At 43.6% G+C, this 22,935-nt stretch overlaps 1 protein-coding gene across 1 annotated transcript in view; it reads right to left on the bottom strand.

Annotated features, from left to right (window-relative positions):
• Nucleotides 1-22,935, bottom strand: part of ENPP3 (ectonucleotide pyrophosphatase/phosphodiesterase 3) — a gene marked incomplete at its 5' end in the record, with an annotated part of 107,087 nt that overhangs the window by 73,085 nt on the left and 11,067 nt on the right. The window contains 3 exon segments of the mRNA NM_001133260.1: nt 3,946-4,006; nt 18,700-18,825; nt 21,207-21,329. Of these exon segments, the coding sequence (NP_001126732.1) occupies nt 3,946-4,006; nt 18,700-18,825; nt 21,207-21,329 (310 nt within the window).

Raw genomic sequence — 22,935 nt, 5'->3', positions numbered from 1 at the left:
CCTCCCGAGTAACTGGGACTACAGGTGCCCGCCACCACACCCGGCTAATTTTTTGTATTTTTAGTAGAGACTGGGTTTCACCGTGTTAGCCAGGATGGTCTCGATCTCCTGACTTCGTGATCCGCCCGCCTCGGCCTCCCAAAGTGCTAGGATTACAGGCGTGAGCCACCACGCCCGGCCTATGACAAATTTTCAAAAGAGACTAAAATATTGCCACAATTCATTTCCAACAGTAGATATTAACTTATACAGTACTTTCATAAACAAGACAGGTAGCTAGGACTTTATATACACAAATCATGATGTATTGATTATTTCATGGAGTAAAAGTTGTATCTTCTTTTCATTTCTCTGATTGCTAAAAAACTTGAACATTGCATCCATATTATTTTTACTGCCTGTAATGAAGCTTGAGAAAGAGCTCACTACATGCCAAGAACTGTCATCTCAGATCTATTATTTCACCAGGATCAGGTAGTTTACCCAAGGTGTCCCACCGCCAGTAGGGGCAGAGCTAGGCTATTGGCTCACATCTGTCTGATTTAAGAGTCTAAGCTCCTTACTATACTATGATCACTAGCAAAATAGTAAGGCAAACAAGCAAAGAGAATACTAGCATAAATGTCTGGCAAGAGGGTTTTATGTAATGTCTTCAGCCACTAAAATTTTTAGCAGCACATATTATTCATAGTGAGCAGAATCATCATTGTCCATTTTCCATGCAGGGATGGAAGGTATAGGCAGGAATGACTTCAATGGAATAAAGAGAATGAGGGGGTTGTAAGCAATGGTCAGTGTCCTACCGACCACCACCACCACCCCTTTCCTCACCAGGTTCCTTTCTAGTTTTGCCTTGCATCAAGGTTGCCAAATCAGTTCTGTAATTTCTCTGGGAAAAATTGAGAGATGGGATGCTGCTCCAGCTCTCAAATCCTCAGGTGGACAGTGATTTGCCAGTTTGGAGAAGGCCATTCTAACTAATCATTTGGGCTTAGTCGTCTAGGTTTGTTGAGACTCTTTACAAAGACTTTACTGGAAACCTTCCTGCTCACCTAATGTCGCTCTCCTCCCGGTTATCAACAGGTGAGGGAGTCTTGGTGCCTCAAACAATTCTTCCCCTTATTCAGCCCCTTACCCCTTCTTCTGATGAATTGCACAGCATCACGGGCTCAGCCTATGACTTGAGGGAACATTATGCCACAGAGACTCTGGGTTCTTACTGCCTGGGTTTGCTTCCTGCTTCCAGCAACCACTAGTAATGCAGCACTGGGCAAGTGATTTCACAGCTTTTGCCTCCATTTCATTCTTTGTAAAATGAGGATGGAAATAATAGAGCCAAAGGGTTTTTATAAGGACTAATATGTAAGATGACTATTGTGTAAAGTACAAATTGGTAAATAATAAGAACTACATGAATGTTAGCTGGTATTAGTATGCTTTTCAGAGATGAATTGACAGTGTAATTTGAACCATGAGAAAAGGCCATGGGCACACCTTAATAAGGGTTTTTATAAGGACTAATATGTAAGACGACTATTGTGTAAAGTACAAATTGGTAAATAATAAGAACTATATGAATGTTAGCTGGTATTAGTATGTTTTTCAGAGATGAATTGACAGTGTAATTTGAACCATGAGAAAAGGCCATGGGCACACCTTAATAGATTCAAGTATCAGGTTTATCTAATAAAACAAGTGACTACAGAAAAATTTCACTAGAAAAATATTAACAATTTCTTGAGTACCTACTATGTACCATGCACTAGAACTAAAATTAATCTACTGTTTGATAACTCACCAAGCATATTCCCTTGCTTCAGGTCATTTAATACTCACATGAAATTGTCTGACCCTGGCATTGTTATTATTTCAGTTTCATAGATGAAGCTCAGAGAAGTGACTAGTGCAAAAGACCTACAGGCAAAATCAGGACTCAAACTCCTCTCATTTTATTCTAATCCTTTACTCTTCCACCCACAAGGTATGAAGAGAGCAGCTGAATCTGAGCTACAAACCAAAGCAGCATGGGACAAAAACAGGCACATTATCCATACTCATTTTTAAAATGAAATAACACTATTTAAAAATTTCTCCGCTGGGCCAGACATAGCAGCTCATGCCTGTAATCTCAGCACTTTGGGAGGCCAAGATGGCGATCACTTGAGCCCAGAAGTTCGAGACCAGCCTGGGCAACATGGAAAAACACTGTCTCTACAAAAAATAAATGAATTAGCTGAGAATGGTGGCACATGCTTGTAGTCCCACCTACTTGAGAGGCTGAGGTGAGGGAATTGTTTGAGGCTGGGAGGTGGCAGCTGCTATGAGTCATGATCACGCCACTGCACTCCAACCTGGGCAACAGAAGGAGACCCTGTCTTGAAACAAAAAATGCCTCCACTGGCCGGCACAGTAGTTCATGCCTGTTATCCCAGCATTTTGGGAAGCCAAGGCAGGAGGATCACTTGAGTTCAGGAGTTCGAGTCCAGTCTGGGCAACATAGTGAGACCCTGCCTCTACAAAAAAATACAAAAAAATTTTTAGCTGCATGTGGTGGCCCATGCCTGTAGTCTCAAATACTTATGAGGCCGAGATGGGAGGATAGCTTGAGCCCAGGAATTTGAGGCTGCAGTGAGCTATGATCGTGCCACTGCTGCACTCGAGCCTGGTGACAGAGTGAGACCCTATCTCATCATCATCATCATCATCATCATCATCATCATCATCATCATCATAAAACTTAAATTTAAAAACTGCCCCTACCAATTCCTCCTAAAGCCAGGTATTCCTCTCTTTTTCATCCACCCTTCCACCATTCTCCCATTATTTGGCCCAGAAAAGTGTGAAGGGCAGAGGGGTGGATGGAGAAATGGGGAATCCATGCTGGCTTGAAGTGATGCACATTTCCAGGCCCCGGCAGTCATGTTATATTTTCCTGATAAACATGTGGAAAAGATGCATGGGAGGGGTGGGGTAGGAGTATCACTCACGTGTTCATCACCTGTGCCCCCTGACAAAGCTCTCCTCATTCACCCTTCAGGGACCTCCTTTCATTTCAAGGCCTGCACAAACCTCTTTCCCTGCTCTCAACAAGAAGAAATTTGAGGCACCAAGATGTAAATAGAAAAGAGTTCTGGCCAGACATGGTGGCTCACGGCTGTAATCTCAACACTTTGGGAGGCCCAGGAGGGAGGATTGCTTGAGGCCAGGAGATCAAGATCAACCTAGTCAACATAGCGAGACCCTATCTTTATTTAAAAAAAGAAGACAGGAATTAAGTTATTTAAAAAAGGAAAAGGAGTTCTGGCAGAAGTAATTTCAAGTTAAGTTTCAATCCTGACCATAAGACCTTTGGAGTATTACCTATTTAATATTCCAACCAATTTTTTAAAGTCATTACTGTGGCTGGATAGAGTGGCTCATGCCTGGAATCCCAGCATTTTGGGAGGTGAGTAGATCACTTGAACTCAAGAGTTTGAGAGCAGCCTGGGCAACCTAGTGAAACCTCATCTGTACAGAAAAAAAAAAAAGAGAAAAATAAAAAATTAGCCAAGCATGGTGGTGTGCCTGTAGTCCCAGCTACTCAGGAGGCTGAGATGGGGAGGATCACCTGTGTCTGGGAGGTCAAGGCTGCAGTGAGCTGTGATTGCACCACCACACTCCAGCTTGGAAAACAGAGCAAACCTTGTCTCAAAGACAAAAACAAAATAAAGTCGTCATTGTAAGACATGAATATAATAAATTAATATAAAAGGGCTTTGTAAAAAAATAACGCAAACAAAAGTCCATTAGAACTTGGAAGTCACAAGAAATCTAATCCTTTGTGAACTATTCTGTTTTGAAATGTACATGAAGTGGGGGAAATTCCACTCTGCATCTCAACTAACTACATTCGTATGTGCGCCTTTGTTAAAGGAGGATAAAAATCCCTGTATCAGTCATGCTTACCCTTCTGGACACTGAGACTGCTGGGCTGTGTCACAGTTTTCTTCCAGCCATGAGGTTTCTCCTGAAAAGCATAAGATCGAAATCTTGATACTTGCTACACCACAGACAAGAAATGAGAAGCAAGTGTTCAATGGACATGATCTTCCCCAGCTACTTAATTTCTGTTAATCCCATGACTAATTTCTTCCAAAACACATAAAGTGCATTTTCACTTGTTGGCAAAGGTAGTGTCTCTAAGTGACCTGCAGAGACCAGTAATCTGCACTAACTGAATACCTGGAAGTCTATCTTTACCAAGAGAAACAGAGGGGATTTATTTATTTATTTTATTTTATTTTATTTTTTGAGAAGGACTTTCACTCTTGTTGCCCAGGCTGGAGTACAATGTTATGATCTCAGCTCGCTGCAACCTCCACCTCCCAGGTTCAAGCGATTCTCCTGCTTCAGCCTCCCAAGTAACTGGGATTATAGGCGTACGCCACCACACCCGGGTAATTTTGTATTTTTTGTGAGACAGGGTTTCACCATGTTGGTCAGCTTGGTCTTGAACTCCTGACCTCAAGTGATCCACCCGCCTCGGCCTCCCAAAGTGCTGGGATTACAGACTTGAGCCACCACACCTGGCCCCAAAGTGGATTCTATTAGATGAAAAAAAGATATTTCTTCTTCTTCTTCTTGATAATGTTTTTTTTATCCTCCAGAACAATATTTTCACAACTGCTAGAACAAATGGATTTAATAACTACAGACATACAGTCTAAAGAAGAGAAAAAGGAAGGTATCAAAAAAAGAAATAGCCGATGAGAATAACTGATATCAAATGGGGGAAATTTAACAAATGTTTAAAATCTTAACAAAAATCAGCAAAAACAAAAAATTTTGTTTCATGGATACTTCTCATTGTAGAACATTCTAGCCAATTAGTAAAGTAGAAATGACAGAATATGACTGTCGCCATCTGCATTCCCTGGTGGATCTCAGCAATGCTTATCAATGGCTAACATAGCCCAAAACAGACACCTGCAGGCATGATGTGCCTTTTGATGGAAATTATCTTTATATTTTTAGACACATACTTAAAATATGTATCTAAATACATATTTTAGATGAACGATAGTTACTCTAGGTTTTGCTTTGAAACAATGTAAAATTATGGAAAAGAGGTTGGGGGCAATGATGAGTATATTTTGTTAAAGAAAAAAATCTAAACCTTGGAAATAGGCAAGAGGACTGATCATTAGATTTCATTTTAATGTCATGCTGGGAATTATCTAAAAAACCCAACAACGTATTATCCAATTACCAACGGGTATGTATCTTTATCCAGCTTGCTCTTTATTATTCATTTTACAAGTTGTTTATTCAAGACTAATAGATAACTAATAGAAAACAAATAGCAATATAACTGATTCATGCCTGATAGCAAATAAATTATCCTACAGAAATGCAATTCATTTATGTCCCACCAAAAGATATGGTTTTAGTGATTTTATTCCAACATTCTTTTAGTCTTATATACATATTTAGTAGCTTAGTTTCTTATTCTCTTTGAACCAGCTTTAATTCCAGTTGGTTGTCTTATAAATGAGTTAGTAAATCTTTGATGTGTTCATTTTATATTCAAAATTATACTTTGTCAATGTGGAGACAAGATTGACCATGAATTGATAACTGCCGAAAATAGTTGATGGACTTAGAGATAAAACATCATAATATTCTCTCTACCTCTGTATGTGGTAGAAATTTATCACAACATTTTTAGAAATTCTAAACTTAACAAAATATAAAAGTAATTAGCTGGTTTCTCACACAAAAATTATTCAAATCTCTTAAACTACCCTCGGAAGACACAATTTTGACAAAAATTCTCAAACTACTCTTGAAAGATACAATTTTGACAAATATCATTTAGCTTTTTTTAATTCTGAAAGCTGGCAAGCACATTTAACATTTTATATTTTAAAATGTTAAATTCATTAGAATTCATTAAAATGTAGAATGTTCTACATTTTAAATATTTAAATAAACATGAAATATTTAAAATGTTAAATCCTCAGAGTGAGAAAACATTTATATTTATTTTAAAAAATAAACTGAAATTGTCAGGCCTCTGAGCCCAAGCCAAGCCATCACATCCCCTGTGACTTGCACGTGTATATGCCCAGATGCCCTAAAGTAACTGAAGAATCACAAAAGAAGTGAATATGCCCTGCCCCACCTTAACTGATCACATTCCACCACAAAAGAAGTGTAAATGGCCAGTCCTTGCCTTAACTAATGACATTACCTTGTGAAAGTCCTTCACCTGGCTTATCCTGGCTCAAAAGCTCCCCCACTGAGCGCCTTGTGACCCCTATTCTGCCCAACAGAGAACAACTCCCCTTTGACTGTAATTTTCCTTTACCTGCCCAAATCCTATAAAACGGCCCCACCCTTATCTGACTCTCTTTTCGGACTCAGCCCACCTGCACCCAGGTGAAATAAACAGCCATGTTGCTCACACAAAGCCTGTTTGGTGGTCTCTTCATATGGACGCGCATGAAATTTGGTGCCGTGACTCGGATCGGGGGACCTCCCTTGGGATATCAATCCCCTGTCCTCCTGCTCTTTGCTCTGTGAGAAAGATCCACCTACGACCTCAGGTCCTCTGACTGGCCAGCCCAAGAAACATCTCACGAATTTCAAATCTGGTAAGCGGCCTCTTTTTACTCTCTTCTCCAACCTCCCTCACTATCCCTCAACCTCTTTCTCCTTTCAATCTTGGCACCACACTTCAATCTCTCCCGCCTCTTAATTTCAATTCCTTTCATTTTCTGGTAGAGACAAAGGAGACAAGTTTTATCCATGAACCCAAAACTCCCGCGCTGGTCACGGACTGGGAAGGCAGCCTTCCCTTGGTGTTTAATCATTGCAGGGACACCTCTCTGATTATACACCCATGTTTCAAGGGTGTCAGACCATGCAGGGACGCCTGCCTTGGTCCTTCACCCTTAGTGGCAAGTCCCGCTTTCCTGGGGCAGGGGCAAGTACCCCAACCCCTTCTCTCCTTGTCTCTACCCCTTCTCTGCTTTTTTGGGAGAGGGACAAGTACCCCTCAACCCCTTCTCCTTCACCCTTAGCGGCAAGTCCCGCTTTTCTGGGAGAGGAGCAAGTACCCTTCAACCCTTTCTCCTTCACCCTTAGCGGCAAGTCCTGCTTTTCTAGGGGACAAGAACCCCCAATCCCTTATTTCTGTGCCCCAACCTCTTATCTCTGTGCCCCAATCCCTTATTTCTGCACCCCAAGCTCTTATCTCTGTGTCTCAATCCCTTATTTCCATGCCCCCAACCCTTTCTCTGCTTTTCTGGAGGACAAGAAACCCCCACCCCTTCTCTGTGTCTCTACTCTTTTCTCTGGGCTTGCCTCCTTCACTATGGGTAAGCTTCCACCCTCCATTCCTCCTTCTTCTCCCTTAGCCTGTATTCTTAAGAACTTAAAACTTCTTCAACTCTCACCTGACCTAAAATCTAAGCGTCTTATTTTCTTCTGCAATGCCACTTGACCCCAATACAAACTCGACAGTAGTTCCAAATTGCCAGAAAACGGCACTTTCAATTTTTCCATCCTACAAGATCTAAATAATTCTTGTCGTAAAATGGGCAAATGGTCTGAGGTGCCTGACATCCAGGCATTCTTTTACACATCAGTCCCTTCCTAGTCTCTGTGCCCAATGCAACTCATCCCAAATCTTCCTTCTTTCCCTCCCACCTGTCCCCTCAGTCCCAACCCCAAGCTTCGCTGAGTCTTTCTAATCTTCCTTTTCTACAGACCCATCTGACCTCTCCCCTCCTCGCCAACCCAAGCTAGGTCCCAATTCTTCCTCAGCCTCCGCTCCTCCACCCTATAATCTTTTTATCGCTTCCCCTCCTCACACCTGGTCTGGCTTACAGTTTCGTTCTGTGACTAGCCCTCCCCCACCTGCCCAGCAATTTACTCTTAAAAAGGTAGCTGGAGCCAAAGGCATAGTCAAGGTTAATGCTCCTTTTCCTTTATCCCAAATCAGATAGCGTTTAGGCTCTTTCTCATCAAATATAAAAACCCAGCCCAGTTCATGGCTCATTCGGCAGCAACCCTGAGATGCTTTACAGCCCTAGACCCTAAAAGGTCAAAAGGCCGTCTTATTCTCAATATACATTTTATTACCCAATCTACTCCCGACATTAAATAAAACTCCAAAAATTGGAATCTGGCCCTCAAACCCCACAACAGGACTTAATTAACCTCACCTTCAAGGTGTAAAATAACATAAAAAAGTTGCAATTCCTTGCCTCCACTGTGAGACAAACCCCAGCCACATCTCCAGCACACAAGAACTTCCAAACGCCTGAACCGCAGCAGCCAGGCATTCCTCCAGAACCTCCTCCCCCAGGAGGTTGCTACACGTGTGGAAATCTGGCCACTAGGCCAAGGAATGCCCGCAGCCTGGGATTCCTCCTAAGCTGTGTCCCATCTGTGTGGGACGCCACTGGAAATCGGACTGTTCAATTCACCTGGCAGCCACTCCCAGAGCCCCTGGAACTCTGGCCCAAGGCTCTCTGACTGACCCCTTCCCAGATCTTCTCGGCTTAGTGGCTGAAGACTGATGCTGCCCGATCACCTCGGAAGCCCCCTAGACCATCATGGATGCCGAGCTTCAGGTAACTCTCACAGTGGAAGGTAAGCCTGTCCCCTTCTTAATCAATATGGAGGCTACCCACTCCACATTACCTTCTTTTCAAGGGCCTGTTTCCCTTGCCTCCATAACTGTTGTGAGTATTGACGGCCAGGCTTCTAAACCTCTTAAAACTCCCCAACTCTGGTGCCAACTTAGACAATACTCTTTTAAGCACTCCTTTTTAGTTATCCCCACCTGCTCAGTTCCCTCATTAGGCCGAGATATTTTAACCTAATTATCTGCTTCCCTGACTATTCCTGGACTACAGCCACATCTCATTGCTGCCCTTCTCCCCAACCCAAAGCCTCCTTCATGTCTTCTCTCATATCCCCCTACCTTAACCCACAAGTATAAGACATCTCTACTCCTTCCCTGGCAACCGATCACATGCCCATTACCATCTCATTAAAACCTAATCACCTTTACCCCGCTCAATGCCAATATCCCATCCCACAGCATGCTTTGAAAGAATTAAAGCCTGTTATCACTCGCCTGCTACAGCATGGGCTTCTAAAACCTATAAACTCTCCTTATCATGCCTCCATTTTACGTGTCCTAAAACCAGACAAGGCTTACAAGTTAGTTCAGAATCTGCGCCTTATCAACCAAATTGTTTTGCCTATCCACCCCATGGTGGCAAACCCATATACCCTCCTATCCTCCATACCTCCCTCTACTACCCATTATTCTGTTCTGGATCTCAAACATGCTTTCTTTACTATTCCTTTGCACCCTTCATTCCAGCTTCTCTTTGCCTTCACTTAGACTGACCCTGACACTCATTAGGCTCAGCAAATTATCTGGGCTGTACTGCCGCAAGGCTTCACAGACAGCCCCCATTACTTCAGTCAAGCCCAAATTTCATCCTCATCTGTTACCTATCTCGGCATAATTCTCATAAAAACACACGTGCTTTCCCTGCTGACCGTGTCTGATTAATCTCCCAAACCTCAATCCCTTACAAAACAACTCCTTTCCTTCCTAGGCATGGTTAGTGCGGTCAGGATTCTTATGCAAGAGCCAGCACCGCACCCTGTAGCCTTTCTGTGCAAACAACTTGACCTTACTGTTTTAGCCTAGCCCTCATGTCTGCGTGCAGCGGCTGCAGTCGCCCTAATATTTTAGAGGCCCTAAAAATCACAAACTATGCTCAACTCACTCTCTACATTTCTCATAACTTCCAAAATCTATTTTCTTCCTCATACTTGACGCATATACTTTCTGCTCCCCGGATCCTTCAGCTGTACTCACTCTTTGTTAAGTCCCACAATTACCATTGTCCCTGGCCCGGACTTCAATCTGGTCTCCCACATTATTCCTGATACCACACCTGACCCCCATGACTGTATCTCTCTGATCCACCTGACATTCACCCCATTTCCCCATATTTCCTTCTTTCCTGTTCCTCACCCTGATCATGCTTGATTTATTGATGGCAGTTCCACCAGGCCTAATCACCACACACCAGCAAAGGCAGGCTATGCTATAGCACAAGCCACGAGCCCACCTCTCAGAACCTCTCATTTCCTTTCCATCGTGGAAATCTATCCTCAAGGAAATAACTTCTCAGTGTTCATCTGCTATTCTACTACTCCTCAGGGATTATTCAGGCCCCCTCCCTTCCCTACACATCAAGCTTGAAGATTTGCCCCCACCCAGGACTGGCAAATTAGCTTTACTCAACATGCCCTGAGTCACAAAAACTAAAATACCTCTTAGTCTAAGTAGATACTTTCACTAGATAGGTAGAGGCCTTTCCTACAGGGTCTGAGAAGGCCACCGCAGTCATTTCTTCCCTTCTGTCAGACATAATTCCTCAGTTTAGCCTTCCCACCTCAATACAGTCTGATAACAGACCAGCCTTTATTAGTCAAATCAGCCAAGCAGTTTTTCAGGCTCTTAGTGTTCAGTGAAACCTTTATATCCCTTAACGGTCCTCCATCTTCAAGAAAAGTACAAAGGACTAAAGGTCTTTTAAAAACACACCTCACCAAGCTCAGCCACCAACTTAAAAAAGACTGGACAATACTTTTACCACTTTCCCTTCTTGGAATTCAGGCCTGTCCTCGGAATGCTACAGGGTACAGCCCATTTAAGCTCCTGTATAGACGCTCCTTTTTATTAGGCCCCAGTCTCATTCCAGACACCAGACCAACTTAGACTGTGCCCCCCAAAAAATTTGTCATCCCTACTATCTTCTGTCTAGTCATACTCCTATTCACCGTTCTCAACTACTCATACATGCCCTGCTCTTGTTTACACTGCCGGTTTACACTGTTTTTCCAAGCCATCACAGCTGATATCTCTTGGTGCTATCCCCAAACTGCCACTCTTAACTCTCGAAGTAAATAAATAATCTTTGCTGGCAGGACTATGCTGAATCTCCTTAGGCACTCTCTAATCAGATGTCCTAGGTCCTCCCAATTCTTAGACCTTTCATACCTGTTTTTCTCCTTCTCTTATTCCATTTAGTTTCTCAATTCATCCAAAACCATATCCAGGCCATCACCAATCATTCTATACGACAAATGTTTCTTCTAACATCCCCACAATATCGCCCCTTACCACAAGACCTCCCTTCAGCTTAATCTCTGCCACTCTAGGTTCCCACACCGCGCCTAATCCCGCTTGAAGCAGCCCTGAGAAACATCGCCCATTCTCTCTCTCCATACCACCCCCCAAAAATTTTCGCCACCCCAACACTTCAACACTTTTGTTTCATTTATCTTATGAATATAAGAAGGCAGGAATGTCAGGCCTCTGAGCCCAAGCCAAGCCATCGCATCCCCTGTGACTTGCACGTATACACCCAGATGGCCTGAAGTAACTGAAGAATCACAAAAGAAGTGAATATGCCCTGCCCCGCCTTAACTGATGACATTCCACCACAAAAGAAGTGTAAATGGCCGGTCCTTGCCTTAACTGATGACATTACCTTGTGAAAGTTCTTCTCCTGGCTCAAAAGCATCCCCACTGAGCACCTTGTGACTCCCATTCTGCCCACCAGAGAACAACTCCCCTTTGACTGTAATTTTCCTTTACCTGCCCAAATCCTATAAAACGGCCCCACCCTTATCTCCCTTTGCTGACTTTTTTCAGACTCAGCCCACCTGCACCCAGGTGAAATAAACAGCCATGTTGCTCACACAAAGCCTGTTTGGTGGTCTCTTCACACGGACACACATGAAAGAAATGATTACATTAACTCCATCAGAGTAACCAGTGAATTCAGTAAAAAAAATTACTGCATGGCCGAAGGATCCATTTTGAGATTAAAAAGTTAAAAGTTACCAAATTGGAGCAGAATAAGGGATACTAAAGAGGTCAGAAGGGAATATGGTCAGTGAATTTATTAGAGAAAGAAGCAGACTAGAACCTATACTTGCCTTCTGAAATTAAAGAAATTTTTTAATGATGCAGTATTGAGTATTAAATATTGAGCAATTATTATTTTTAAAAAGGAGTGACCATTTCAGGCTTTTCTGATAACTCTTTTTCAGGTTTTCATGTACGTCCGTGTGAAGAGACCACCAAACAGGCTTTGTGTGACCAATAAAGCTGTTTATTTCACCTGGGTGAAGGTGGGCTGAGTCCGAAAAGAGTCAGTGAAGGGAGATAGGGGTGGGGCCGTTTTATAGGATTTGGGAAGGTAATGTAAAATTACAGTCAAAGGAGGTTGTTCTCTGGTGGGCAGGGGCGGGGGTCACAAGGTGCTCAGTGGGGGAGCTTCTGAGCCTGGAGAAGGAAATTCACAGGGTTAATCACTCAGTTAAGGTGGGGCAGGAACAAATCACAATGGTGGAATGTCATCAGTTAAGGCGGGGCAGGGCCTTTTCACTTCTTTTGTGATTCTACAGTTACTTCAGGCCATCTGGGTGTATACGTGCAAGTCACAGGGGATGCGATGGCTTGGCTTAGGCTCAGAGGCCTGACATTCCTGCCTTCTTATATTCATAAAAAAAATAAAACAAAATAGCATTGAAGTGTTGGGGCGGTGAAAATTTTTGGGGGGTGGTATGGAGAGAGAGAATGGGCGATGTTTCTCAGGGCTGCTTCAAGTGGGATTAGGGGCGGTGTGGGAACCTAGAGTGGGAGAGATTAAGCTGAAGGAAGATCTTGTGGTAAGGGGTGATATTGTGGGGATGTTAGAAGAAACATTTGTCGTATAGAATGATTGGTGATGGCCTGGATACGGTTTTGTATGAATTGAGAAACTAAATGGAATAAGAGGAGAAAAACAGGTATAAAAGGACTAAGAATTGGGAGGACCTAGGACATCTAATTAGAGAGTGCATACAGAGGTTCAGCATAGTCCTGCCAGCAAAGATTATTTATTTACTTCAAGAGTTAAGAGTGGCAGTTTGGGGATAGCACCAAGAGATATCAGCTGTGATGGCTTGGAGAAACAGTGTAAACCGGCAGTGTAAACAAGAGCAGGGCATGTATGAGTAGTTGAGAACGGTGAATAGGAGTATGACTAGACAGAAGATAGTAGGATGACAAGTTATTTGGGGGCACAGTCTAAGTTGGTCTGGTGTCTGGAATGAGACTGGGGCCTAATAAAAAGGAGCGTCTATACAGGAATTTAAATGGACTGTACCTTGTAGCATTCTGAGGACAGGTCTGACTTCTGAGAAGGTAAAGTGGTAAAAGTATTGTCCAGTCCTTTTTAAGTTGGTGGCTGAGCTTGGTGAGGTGTGTTTTTAATAGACCATTAGTCTGTCACTGAATACTAAGAGCCTGAAAAAATGCTTGGCTGATTTGACTAATAAAGGCTGGTCTGTTAGCAGACTGTATAGAGGTGGGAAGGCTAAACTGAGAAATTATGTCTGACAGAAGGGAAGAAATGACTGCGGTGGCCTTCTCAGACCCTGTAGGAAAGGCCTCTACCTGTCTAGTGAAAGTATCTACTTAGACTAAGAGGTATTTTAGTTTTTGTGACTCAGGGCATGTTGAGTAAAGCTAATTTGCCAGTCCTGGGTGGGGGCAAATCTTCAAGCTTGATGTGTAGGGAAGGGAGGGGGCCTGAATAATCCCTGAGGAGTAGTAGAATAGCAGATGAACACTGAGAAGTTATTTCCTTGAGGATAGATTTCCACGATGGAAAGGAAATGAGAGGTTCTGAGAGGCAGGCTTGTGGCTTGTGCTACAGCATAGCCTGCTTTTGCTGGTGTGTGGCGATTAGGCCTGGTGGAACTGCCATCAATAAATCAAGCATGATCAGGGTGAGGAACAGGAAAGAAGGAAATATGGGGAAATGGGGTGAATGTCAGGTGGATCAGAGAGATACAGTCATGGGGGTCAGGTGTGGTATCTGGAATAACGTGGGAGGCTGGATTGAAGTCCGTGCCAGGAACAATGGTAATTATGGGAGACTTAACAAAGAGTGAGTACAGCTGAAGGAGCCGGGGAGCAGAAAGCATATGCGTCAGGTATGAGGAAGAAAATAGATTTTGGAAGTTATGAGAAATGTAGAGAGTGAGTTGAGCACAGTTTGTGATTTTTAGGGCCTCTAAAATATCAGGGCGACTGCAGCCGCTGCACGCAGACATGAGGGCTAGGCTAAAACAGTAAGGTCAAGTTGTTTGCACAGAAAGGCTACAGGGTGCGGTGCTGGCTCTTGCGTAAGAATTCTGACCGCACTAACCATGCCTAGGAAGGAAAGGAGTTGTTGTTTTGTAAGGGATTGAGGTTTGGGAGATTAATCGGACATGATCAGCAGGGAAAGCACGTGTGTTTGTATGAGAATTATGCTAAGATAGGTAACAGATAAGGAGGAAATTTGGGCTAATGGGGGCTGTCTGTGAAGCTTTGCAGCAGTACAGCCCAGGTAATTTGCTGAGCCTGATGGGTGTCAGGGTCAGTCCAAGTGAAAGCGAAGAGAGGCTGGGATGACAGGTGCAAAGGAATAGTAAAGAAAGCAAGTTTGAGATCCAGAACAGAATAATGTTTTGTGGAGGGAGGTATTAAGGATAGGAGGGTATATGGGTTTGGCACCATGGGGTGGATAGGCAAAACAATTTGGTTGATAAGGCGCAGATCCTGAACTAACTCGTAAGGCTTGTCTGGTTTTAGGACAGGCAAATGGGGGAATTGTAAGGAGAGTTTATAGGCTTTAAAAGGCCAGGCTGTAGCAGGCGAGTGATAACAGGCTTTAATCCTTTCAAAGCATGCTGTGGGATGGGATATTGGCATTGAGCGGGGTAAGGGTGATTAGGTTTTAATGAGATGGTAAGGGGTGCATGATCGGTCGCCAAGGAGGGAGTGGAGGTATCTTATACTTGTGGGTTAAGGTGGGGGGATACAAGAGGAGGACACAAAGGAGGCTTTGGGTTGGGGAGAAGGGCAGCAATGAGATGTGGCTATAGTCCAGGAATAGTCAGGGAAGCAGATAATTTAGTTAAAGTGTCTCAGCCTAATAAGGGAACTGGGCAGGTGGGGATAACTAAAAAGGAGTGCTTAAAAGAGTATTGTCTAAGTTGGCACCAGAGTTGGGGAGTTTTAAGAGGTTTAGAAGCCTGGCCATCAATACCCACAACAGTTATGGAGGCAAGGGAAACAGGCCCTTGAAAAGAAGGTAATGTGGAGTGGGTAGCCTCCATATTGATTAAGAAGGGGACAGGCTTACCTTCCACTGTGAGAGTTACCTGAAGCTCGGCATCCATGATGGTCTAGGGGGCTTCCGAGGCAACTGGGCAGCATCAGTCTTCAGCTGCTAAGCCGAGAAGGAGTCAGTCAGAGAGCCTTGGGCCAGAGTTCCAGGGGCTCTGGGAGTGGCTGCCAGGTGAATTGAACAGTCCGATTTCCAGTGGGGTCCCACACAGATGGGACATGGCTTAGGAGGAATCCTGGGCTGCAGGCATTCCTCGTCCTGGTGGTCAGATTTCTGGCACCTGTAGCAAGCTCCTGGGGGAGGAGGTTCTGGAGGAACGCCTGGCTGCTGCGGTTCAGGTGTTTGGAAGTTCTTGTGTGCTGGAGATGTGGCTGGGGTTTGTCTCACAGTGGAGGCAAGGAATTGCAACTTTTTTCTATTACACCTTGAAGGCGAGGTTAATTAAATCCTGTTGTGGGGTTTGAGGGCCAGATCCAATTTTTGGAGTTTTATTTAATGTCAGGAGTAGATTGGGTAATAAAATGTATATTGAGAATAAGACGGCCTTTTGACCTTTTAGGGTCTAGGGCTGTAAAGCATCTCAGGGTTGCTGCCGAATGAGCCATGAACTGGGCTGGGTTTTTATATTTGATGAAAAAGAGCCTAAACGCTATCCGATTTGGGATAAAGAAAAAGGAGCATTAACCTTGACTATGCCTTTGGCTCCAGCCACCTATTTAAGAGTAAATTGCTGGGCAGGTGGGGGAGGGCTAGTCACAGAACGAAACTGTAAGCCAGACCAGGTGTGAGGAGGGGAGGCGATAAAAAGATTATAGGGTGGAGGAGCGGAGGCTGAGGAAGAATTGGGACCTAGCTTGGGTTGGCGAGGAGGGGAGAGGTCAGATGGGTCTGTAGAAAAGGAAGATTAGAAAGACTCAGCGACGCTTGGGGTTGGGACTGAGGGGACAGGTGGGAGGGAAAGAAGGAAGATTTGGGATGAGTTGCATTGGGCACAGAGACTAGGAAGGGACTGATGTGTAAAAGAATGCCTGGACGTCAGGCACCTCAGACCATTTGCCCATTTTATGACAAGAATTATTTAGATCTTGTAGGATGGGAAAATTGAAAGTGCCGTTTTCTGGCTATTTGGAACTACTGTCGAGTTTGTATTGGGGTCAAGCAGCATTGCAGAAGAAAATAAGGCATTTAGGTTTTAGGTCAGGTGTGAGTTGAAGAGCTTTTTAAGTTTTTGAGATCACAGGCTAAGGGAGAAGAAGGAGGAATGGAAGGTGGAAGCTTACCCATAGTGAAGGAGGCAAGCCCAGAGAAAAGAGTAGAGACACAGAGAAGGGGTGGGGGATTCTTGTCCTCCAGAAAAGCAGAGAAGTGGTTGGGGCACGGAAATAAGGGATTGAGGCACAGAGATAAGACGTCAGGGTGCGGAAAGAAGGGATTCGGGTGCAGAGATAAGAGGTTGGGGTGTGGAAATAAGCGACTGGGGGGTTCTTGCCCCCTAGGAAAGCAGGACTTGCCACTAAGAGTGAAGGAGAAGGGGTTGTGGGGTACTTGCCCCTGCCCCAGGAAAGCGGGACTTGCCGCTAAGGGTGAAGGAGAAGGGGTTGAGGGGTACTTGCCCCTGCCCCAGGAAAGCGGGACTTGCCGCTAAGGGTGAAGGAGAAGGGGTTGAGGGGTACTTGCCCCTGCCCCAGGAAAGCGGGACTTGCCGCTAAGGGTGAAGGAGAAGGGGTTGAGGGGTACTTGCCCCTCCCCCAGAAAAGCAGGACTTGCTGCTAAGGGTGAAAGACCAAGGCAGGTGTCCCTGCGTGGTCTGACACCTTTGAAACGTGGGTGAATAATCAGAGAGTCATCCCTGCAATGATTAAACACCAAGGGAGGGCTGTCTTCCCAGTCCGTGACCAGCGTGGGAGTTTTGGGTCCACGGATAAAATGTGTCTCCTTTGTCTCTACCAAAGGAATTGAAAGGAATTGAAATTAAGAGAAGGGAGAGATTGAAGTGTGGTGCCAAGATTGAAAGGAGAAAGAGGTTGAGGGATAGTGAGGGAGGTTGGAGAAGAGAGTAAAAACAGGCCGCTTACCAGATTTGAAATTGGTGAGATGTTTCTTGGGCTGGTCAGTCTGAGGACCTGAGGTCATAGGTGGATCTTTCTCACAGAGGAAAGAGCAGGAGGACAGGGGATTGATCTCCCAAGGGAGGTCCCCTGATCTGAGTCACAGCACCAAATTTCATGCGCGTCTGTGTGAAGAGACCACCAGACAGGCTTTGTGTGAGCAATAAAGCTGTTTATTTCATCTGGGTGCAGGTGGGCTGAGTCCAAAAAGAGAGTCAGTGAAGGGAGATAGGGGTGGGGCCATTTTATAGGATTTGGGAAGGTAATGGAAAATTACAGTCAAAGGAGGTTGTTCTCTGGTGGGCAGGGGTGGCGGTCACAAAGCGCTCAGTGGGGGAGCTTCTGAGCCAGGAGAAGGAAATTCACAGGGTTAATCACTCAGTTAAGGTGGGGCAGGAACAAATCACAATGGTGGAATGTCATCAGTTAAGGCAGGGCAGGGCCTTTTCACTTCTTTTGTGATTTTTCAGTTACTTCAGGCCATCTGGGCGTATACGTGCAAGTCACAAGGGATGCGATGGCTTGGCTTGGGCTCAAAGGCCTGACACAGGTGATTTTTAATTATATTTTGTGTAAAAACTGATTCATCCATTGGTACACAACTTATTCTCTAATAGTAGACTATAGTTAAGGTTTCTACTATAATGTTTTCCTCCTATTTCAGAAATCAGAATTCAACATAATCTTTTTTTCCAAAAGTATTAAAATTGTCAGCTCAGTTTGGTGTGAGGTTATAAAAAGAGATTGATAGCTTGAAGAAATTTGGTTGACGTATGTATATATGCATTTTTCATAAATTTCATCAGATGTTCAGAGGAACTGGTGATTTTTTAAGTCACATCACTTATAAAGTGGGGAGTGGGTAAAATAAGGAGTTGAGTAACCTGAATTCTAATATCAACTCTACATTAACTCCTTGAGGATCCTTAGCAATTTTAACCATTGAGAACACATTTGTTTTGGCAATAACAATGCTGGCTTAACAAGATGATATCTGAGCTAGATAACCTCATTCTCTATATTTTAATTTTAGGATCTGCTGTTCAGTGTCTGAAACTACAGCTGCATCTGGCAAGGTCATTGGATTGGAAAAGACTTTGCCTTACAGAGAAATAAGGAATTTTAAGATCTCTCCTCTATATCTATGCTGTGAGTTCTCCTCCTCAGTGGTTACGAACCACATTTCATCCCACAGTAAATGCATTTGATCTTTTCTTCCGCATGGAGTAACTAAAGATTCTCCGACGTGTTTTGATTTTTGCAGCCTAGCATAGCTCTAGGAAACTCATGGAGTTCCTCTAAACTCGCAGGGGCAAATGAGTCAACATCTTCCTGCTTACCTTGGCAAACACTCTTATAGTCAGCACAGCAATCTTTCCTCTGCAAACAGTCATCTGAACAAGAGCAAAGGCTGGCCTCTAATCTAGTCTCTCCACAACGAAATTTATTGCACATCCATATTCGAGCTGTAAAACGATAAAATTCAGTTCTGAGCATTTAAGCCTGCAATATAAAATATACAAATTTCATTTATTTATTCCTATATCACAATAATACAATCAAATTCTTGGTTTATCTGTATTAATAAATGAAAATACATAATACCAAATGAGGGGCAAACCACCACTTTTCTTCATTAGCTAGGTGGCAGAGAGAAATGCAACTTTATAAACCGCAACCCAGGTTTACTTAGCAGGTACACTGTGAGCTTGGAGAAGATCTGAACATGGCTCCTATTCCTACCCAATAGCAGGAGCTCCCCAAGGTGAAGAATCCCTGACTGATTATTGCCACCCAAGAGCAGCTTTGCCCAGCCTTGTCTAAGGACAAGCAGCAAGGAAGAAAAGGTGACAACAAAAGTAACAGGAGCACAGTCATGTCTTTGAGAATGTAGGCAGATCAAGGTACTTCTCAGTGGAAAGTGACAGTAGTGACAGAGCAGCTCCCACTCATGCCTCAGGGGTTCTCCCAGGCTATGGACTTAGGATGAGAACAGTTTCAATAAATCCCATTGCTAAAAGCAGCAAGAGGCTGGAGGAAGGTGGCTTGGCACTGCCGCCTGCTAGGAAACAGTGACTAAAATCAATGTCAGCCTTGTGCTTAGACAAACACTCTCAACAGGTAACTTTTGTCCACTTCAGTTATATATAGATTTCTTCCTTCCCCAGCATTTCTCATTTACATAGAAAAGATTTTTGGAGATTAAGTAAAGGGAACACAGATCTCTATCTATACTGGGTTATCCTCTCCCTCTTGCCCTTTTCAGGAGACATAATGTAAAGAACTCTACTCTTCTAATCTTCACTCTCCTCCAATCACCGGACACCCTCACCACCACCTTCCCAGATTATTTAGGGAATTAAACATTGCAAGCTGTCTTTTCCACCTAGAGAACAGCATTTCTCAAGTTGTGCCCTGTGGAATACTGGCATCAGAATGATCAAGAATCACCAGCTTTCCAAGTGAGTTTTATTGCACCTCGAAGTTTGAGAACCACTGCAAATGAAACAAACAAGATATTGAACTTAAGCCATAGTAAAACTCCATTGAAACATATGTAATGATACAGCATTTCATTTACCATAGCCTGTTATACCTCAACCTCGGTTAAATAAAGTGTGAATTCTGTATTTAGCATTGTTAAGGGGAAAATGATAATAAGACTGTGTATAGTTTTTATAGGTTGAATTGTGTCCCCTAAAAACATGTTGAAGTCCCAACCCCCATTACTTGTGAATGTGACCTTATTTAGAAATGGTTCCAAATTACTTGTCGAGGCTGGGTGGAGTGGCCCACACCTGTAATCCCAGCACTTTGGGATGCCGAGGTAGTGGGATCACTTGAGGCCAGAAGTTCAACACCAGCCTGGCCAACATGGTGAAACCCTGTCTCTACCAAAAATACAAAAATTAGCCGGGCTTGGTAGTGCACTCTTGTAGTCCCAGCTCCTTGGGAGGCTGAGGCAGGAGAATCGCTTGAACCCAGGAGGTGGAGGTTGCAGTGAGCCAAGACTGCCACTGCAATCTAGCCTGGGCAACAGAGTGAGACTTTGTTTCAAAAAAAAAAAAAAAATTACTTGTAAATAATCAAGTAAAATGAGGTCATTAGGGTGGACCTTAATCCAGTATGACTGGTGTTCTTATTAAAAGGGAAAATTTAAACATAGACACAGACGGAGGAAAGACTATGTGAAGAGACACAGATTATGTGAAGATGAAGGCAAAGCCTGGAGCTGTGCTGCCACAGGCCAAAGATTGCCAGCAGCCACCGGAAGCTAGGAGAGAGGCATGGAGCGGATTCTCTTTTGGAGTCTTCAGGAGGACCCAACCCTGTCAACACCTAGAGGTTGGACTTCCAGTCTCCAAAACTGTGAGAAAACAGACTTCTGTTGGCTAAGCCACCCAGTCTGTGGTACTTTGTCATGGCAGCCCCAGGAAACTAATACACAAGGTATGTAGGTGAAAATTTGGACACAGCCCTGGCGTAGTGGTTCACGCCTATAATCCCACCACTTTGGGAGGCCAAGGTGGGAGAATTGCTTGAGCCCAGACGTTCAAGACCAGCCTAGGCAACATGGTGAGACCCTGTCTCTACAAAAAAATTGAAAACAATTAGCCAGGTGTGGTGGTGCATGCCTGTGGTCCTAGCTACTCAGGAGGCTGAGGTGGAAAGATCAAATGGACCCAGGAGATCAAGTCTGGAGTTGGCCATGATCATGCCACTGCACTCCAGCCTAGGCAACAGAGTGACACTCTGTCTCAAAAAAAGGGAAGAAAAGAAAAAAATTTGACATGTATTAATAGTAGCACAACCAACATGCTAATAAACTTATTCTCAGAACTCATACTTGATTCCACACAGGTGTCTTCAAAATCCCAGCAGCAATCGCCTCGGTCTTTACATGCCACATCACACCGGCAGTTCTCCAGTCCTCTAAATGATGCATCAAAGCACTTCTTCCTGCAGCTGCCTGCAAAGTAAAGGAAATAGGGCCCGAACATTTAGGAGCTATTCAATATCTCATACCTAAGCAGTGGAAGCACACAGGAAGTACACAGCACAGACTATGACAGACAACTAGATGATTTTTATGGTGCTGCAGGATCTGCCAATATAATGTAATAATGACACTGATATGGCCAGGTGCCATGGCTCATGCCTGTAATACCAACAATTTGTGAGGCCAAGGTGGAAGAATCACTTGAGGTCAGGAGTTTGAGACCAGTCTGGCTAACATGGCAAAAACCCATCTCTACTAAAAATACAAAATCAGGTGTGGTGGCGCATGCCTGTGGTCCTAGCTACTTGGGAGACTGAGGCAGGAGAATTGCTTGAACCCAGGAGGCAGAGGTTGCAGTGAGCTGAGATTGTGCCACTGAACTCTAGCCTGGGCAACAAAGCAAGACTCTGTCTCAATAATAATAATAATAGTAATGACATTGATATGTACAAGGAGTACATGGGAGCACACAGGGGTGGGACAAAAACTAGCAAGGGGATTCAAGGACACTGTTGAGTCTTGGTAAAGGATTAAGATTTTAAAAATCAGTGAAGCTAAGGAAGCATGTTTGGAGAACAGCAGATGGGTTATGATGGCTAAGGGGTAGAGTTCGAAGGTAGAAGTGAACTAGAGCGAGGAAAGGTGCATATGCCATACTAAGAAGCTTGAAGCCCAACCTTTGGTAACAGGAAGCCATTAAAGAGTAAGCAGAGAGTAATGAATTAGATCTGTGTTTTAGAAAGTCACTCTGGAAAATAGGTGAGTAGGGTAGGGATGGAAACTCTTGAACTAAGCAAGAAATTTTAACCGAAACCAAAAATGATAAGGGTCTGAAGGAAGATAGTAGCAGTAGACATAAGGAAGATGTAAATACAGCTAAGAGAAATTAAAGTGCAGTTAGTTTGAGTTCAGCTTTATATAAAGAGTGAAGAAAAGGCATGAGCCAAGGATGACTTCCAAAATGTATGGCAAAGGCAATGAAAAAAGGGAAGCTCAGTTTTCCAGATATCTAAGCAAATACATATTTAGGAGGGGGTCTGAATATTTGAGTCTGAAGCTCAGGAAAGAGAGACATAAACTAAAGATACTGACTTGGAGTCATCAGCATATTAGCAATAAGAAGCAATGGGAATTCTGTAGTTCTTATTGTGCAAGGAGTGTGTGCCCAGCTAAATGCCATTTCTCCTTGTTATGCATTCCCATTGAAAATTATCTATAATTCCCTATGATACTTGCTTTCTGCTTTGCATCCTGAAGGAGTCGTTTGAAGGCAAGGAGGGTATAATAGCATGTCTAGGAAAGTTCAACTATGCACAACTTGTTTCTATCCCTTGAAAACCACTGCATAGTTTTAAATTAATTCATTTACTTATTTATTCTATGAATATTTATTTTAGCATCATTATGTTTCAGGCACTGTGCTGGGAATTGCAGATTAAGTGATAAATAATGCAGATATAGTTGTGGAGACTTTAAATAATAAAAATTTTTAAGTGGTAACTACAAAGTAACAGTGAATAACACATAGTAATGGGACAACTGGCTAGCTATATAGGGTAAGGAATCTCTTGATATT

Source organism: Pongo abelii, chromosome 5 (genome assembly GCF_028885655.2).
Source record: "Pongo abelii isolate AG06213 chromosome 5, NHGRI_mPonAbe1-v2.0_pri, whole genome shotgun sequence".
NCBI lineage: Eukaryota > Metazoa > Chordata > Mammalia > Primates > Hominidae > Pongo > Pongo abelii.
Note: the sequence above shows the minus strand (reverse complement) of the source record. Positions and strands in the feature narration are given on the sequence as shown.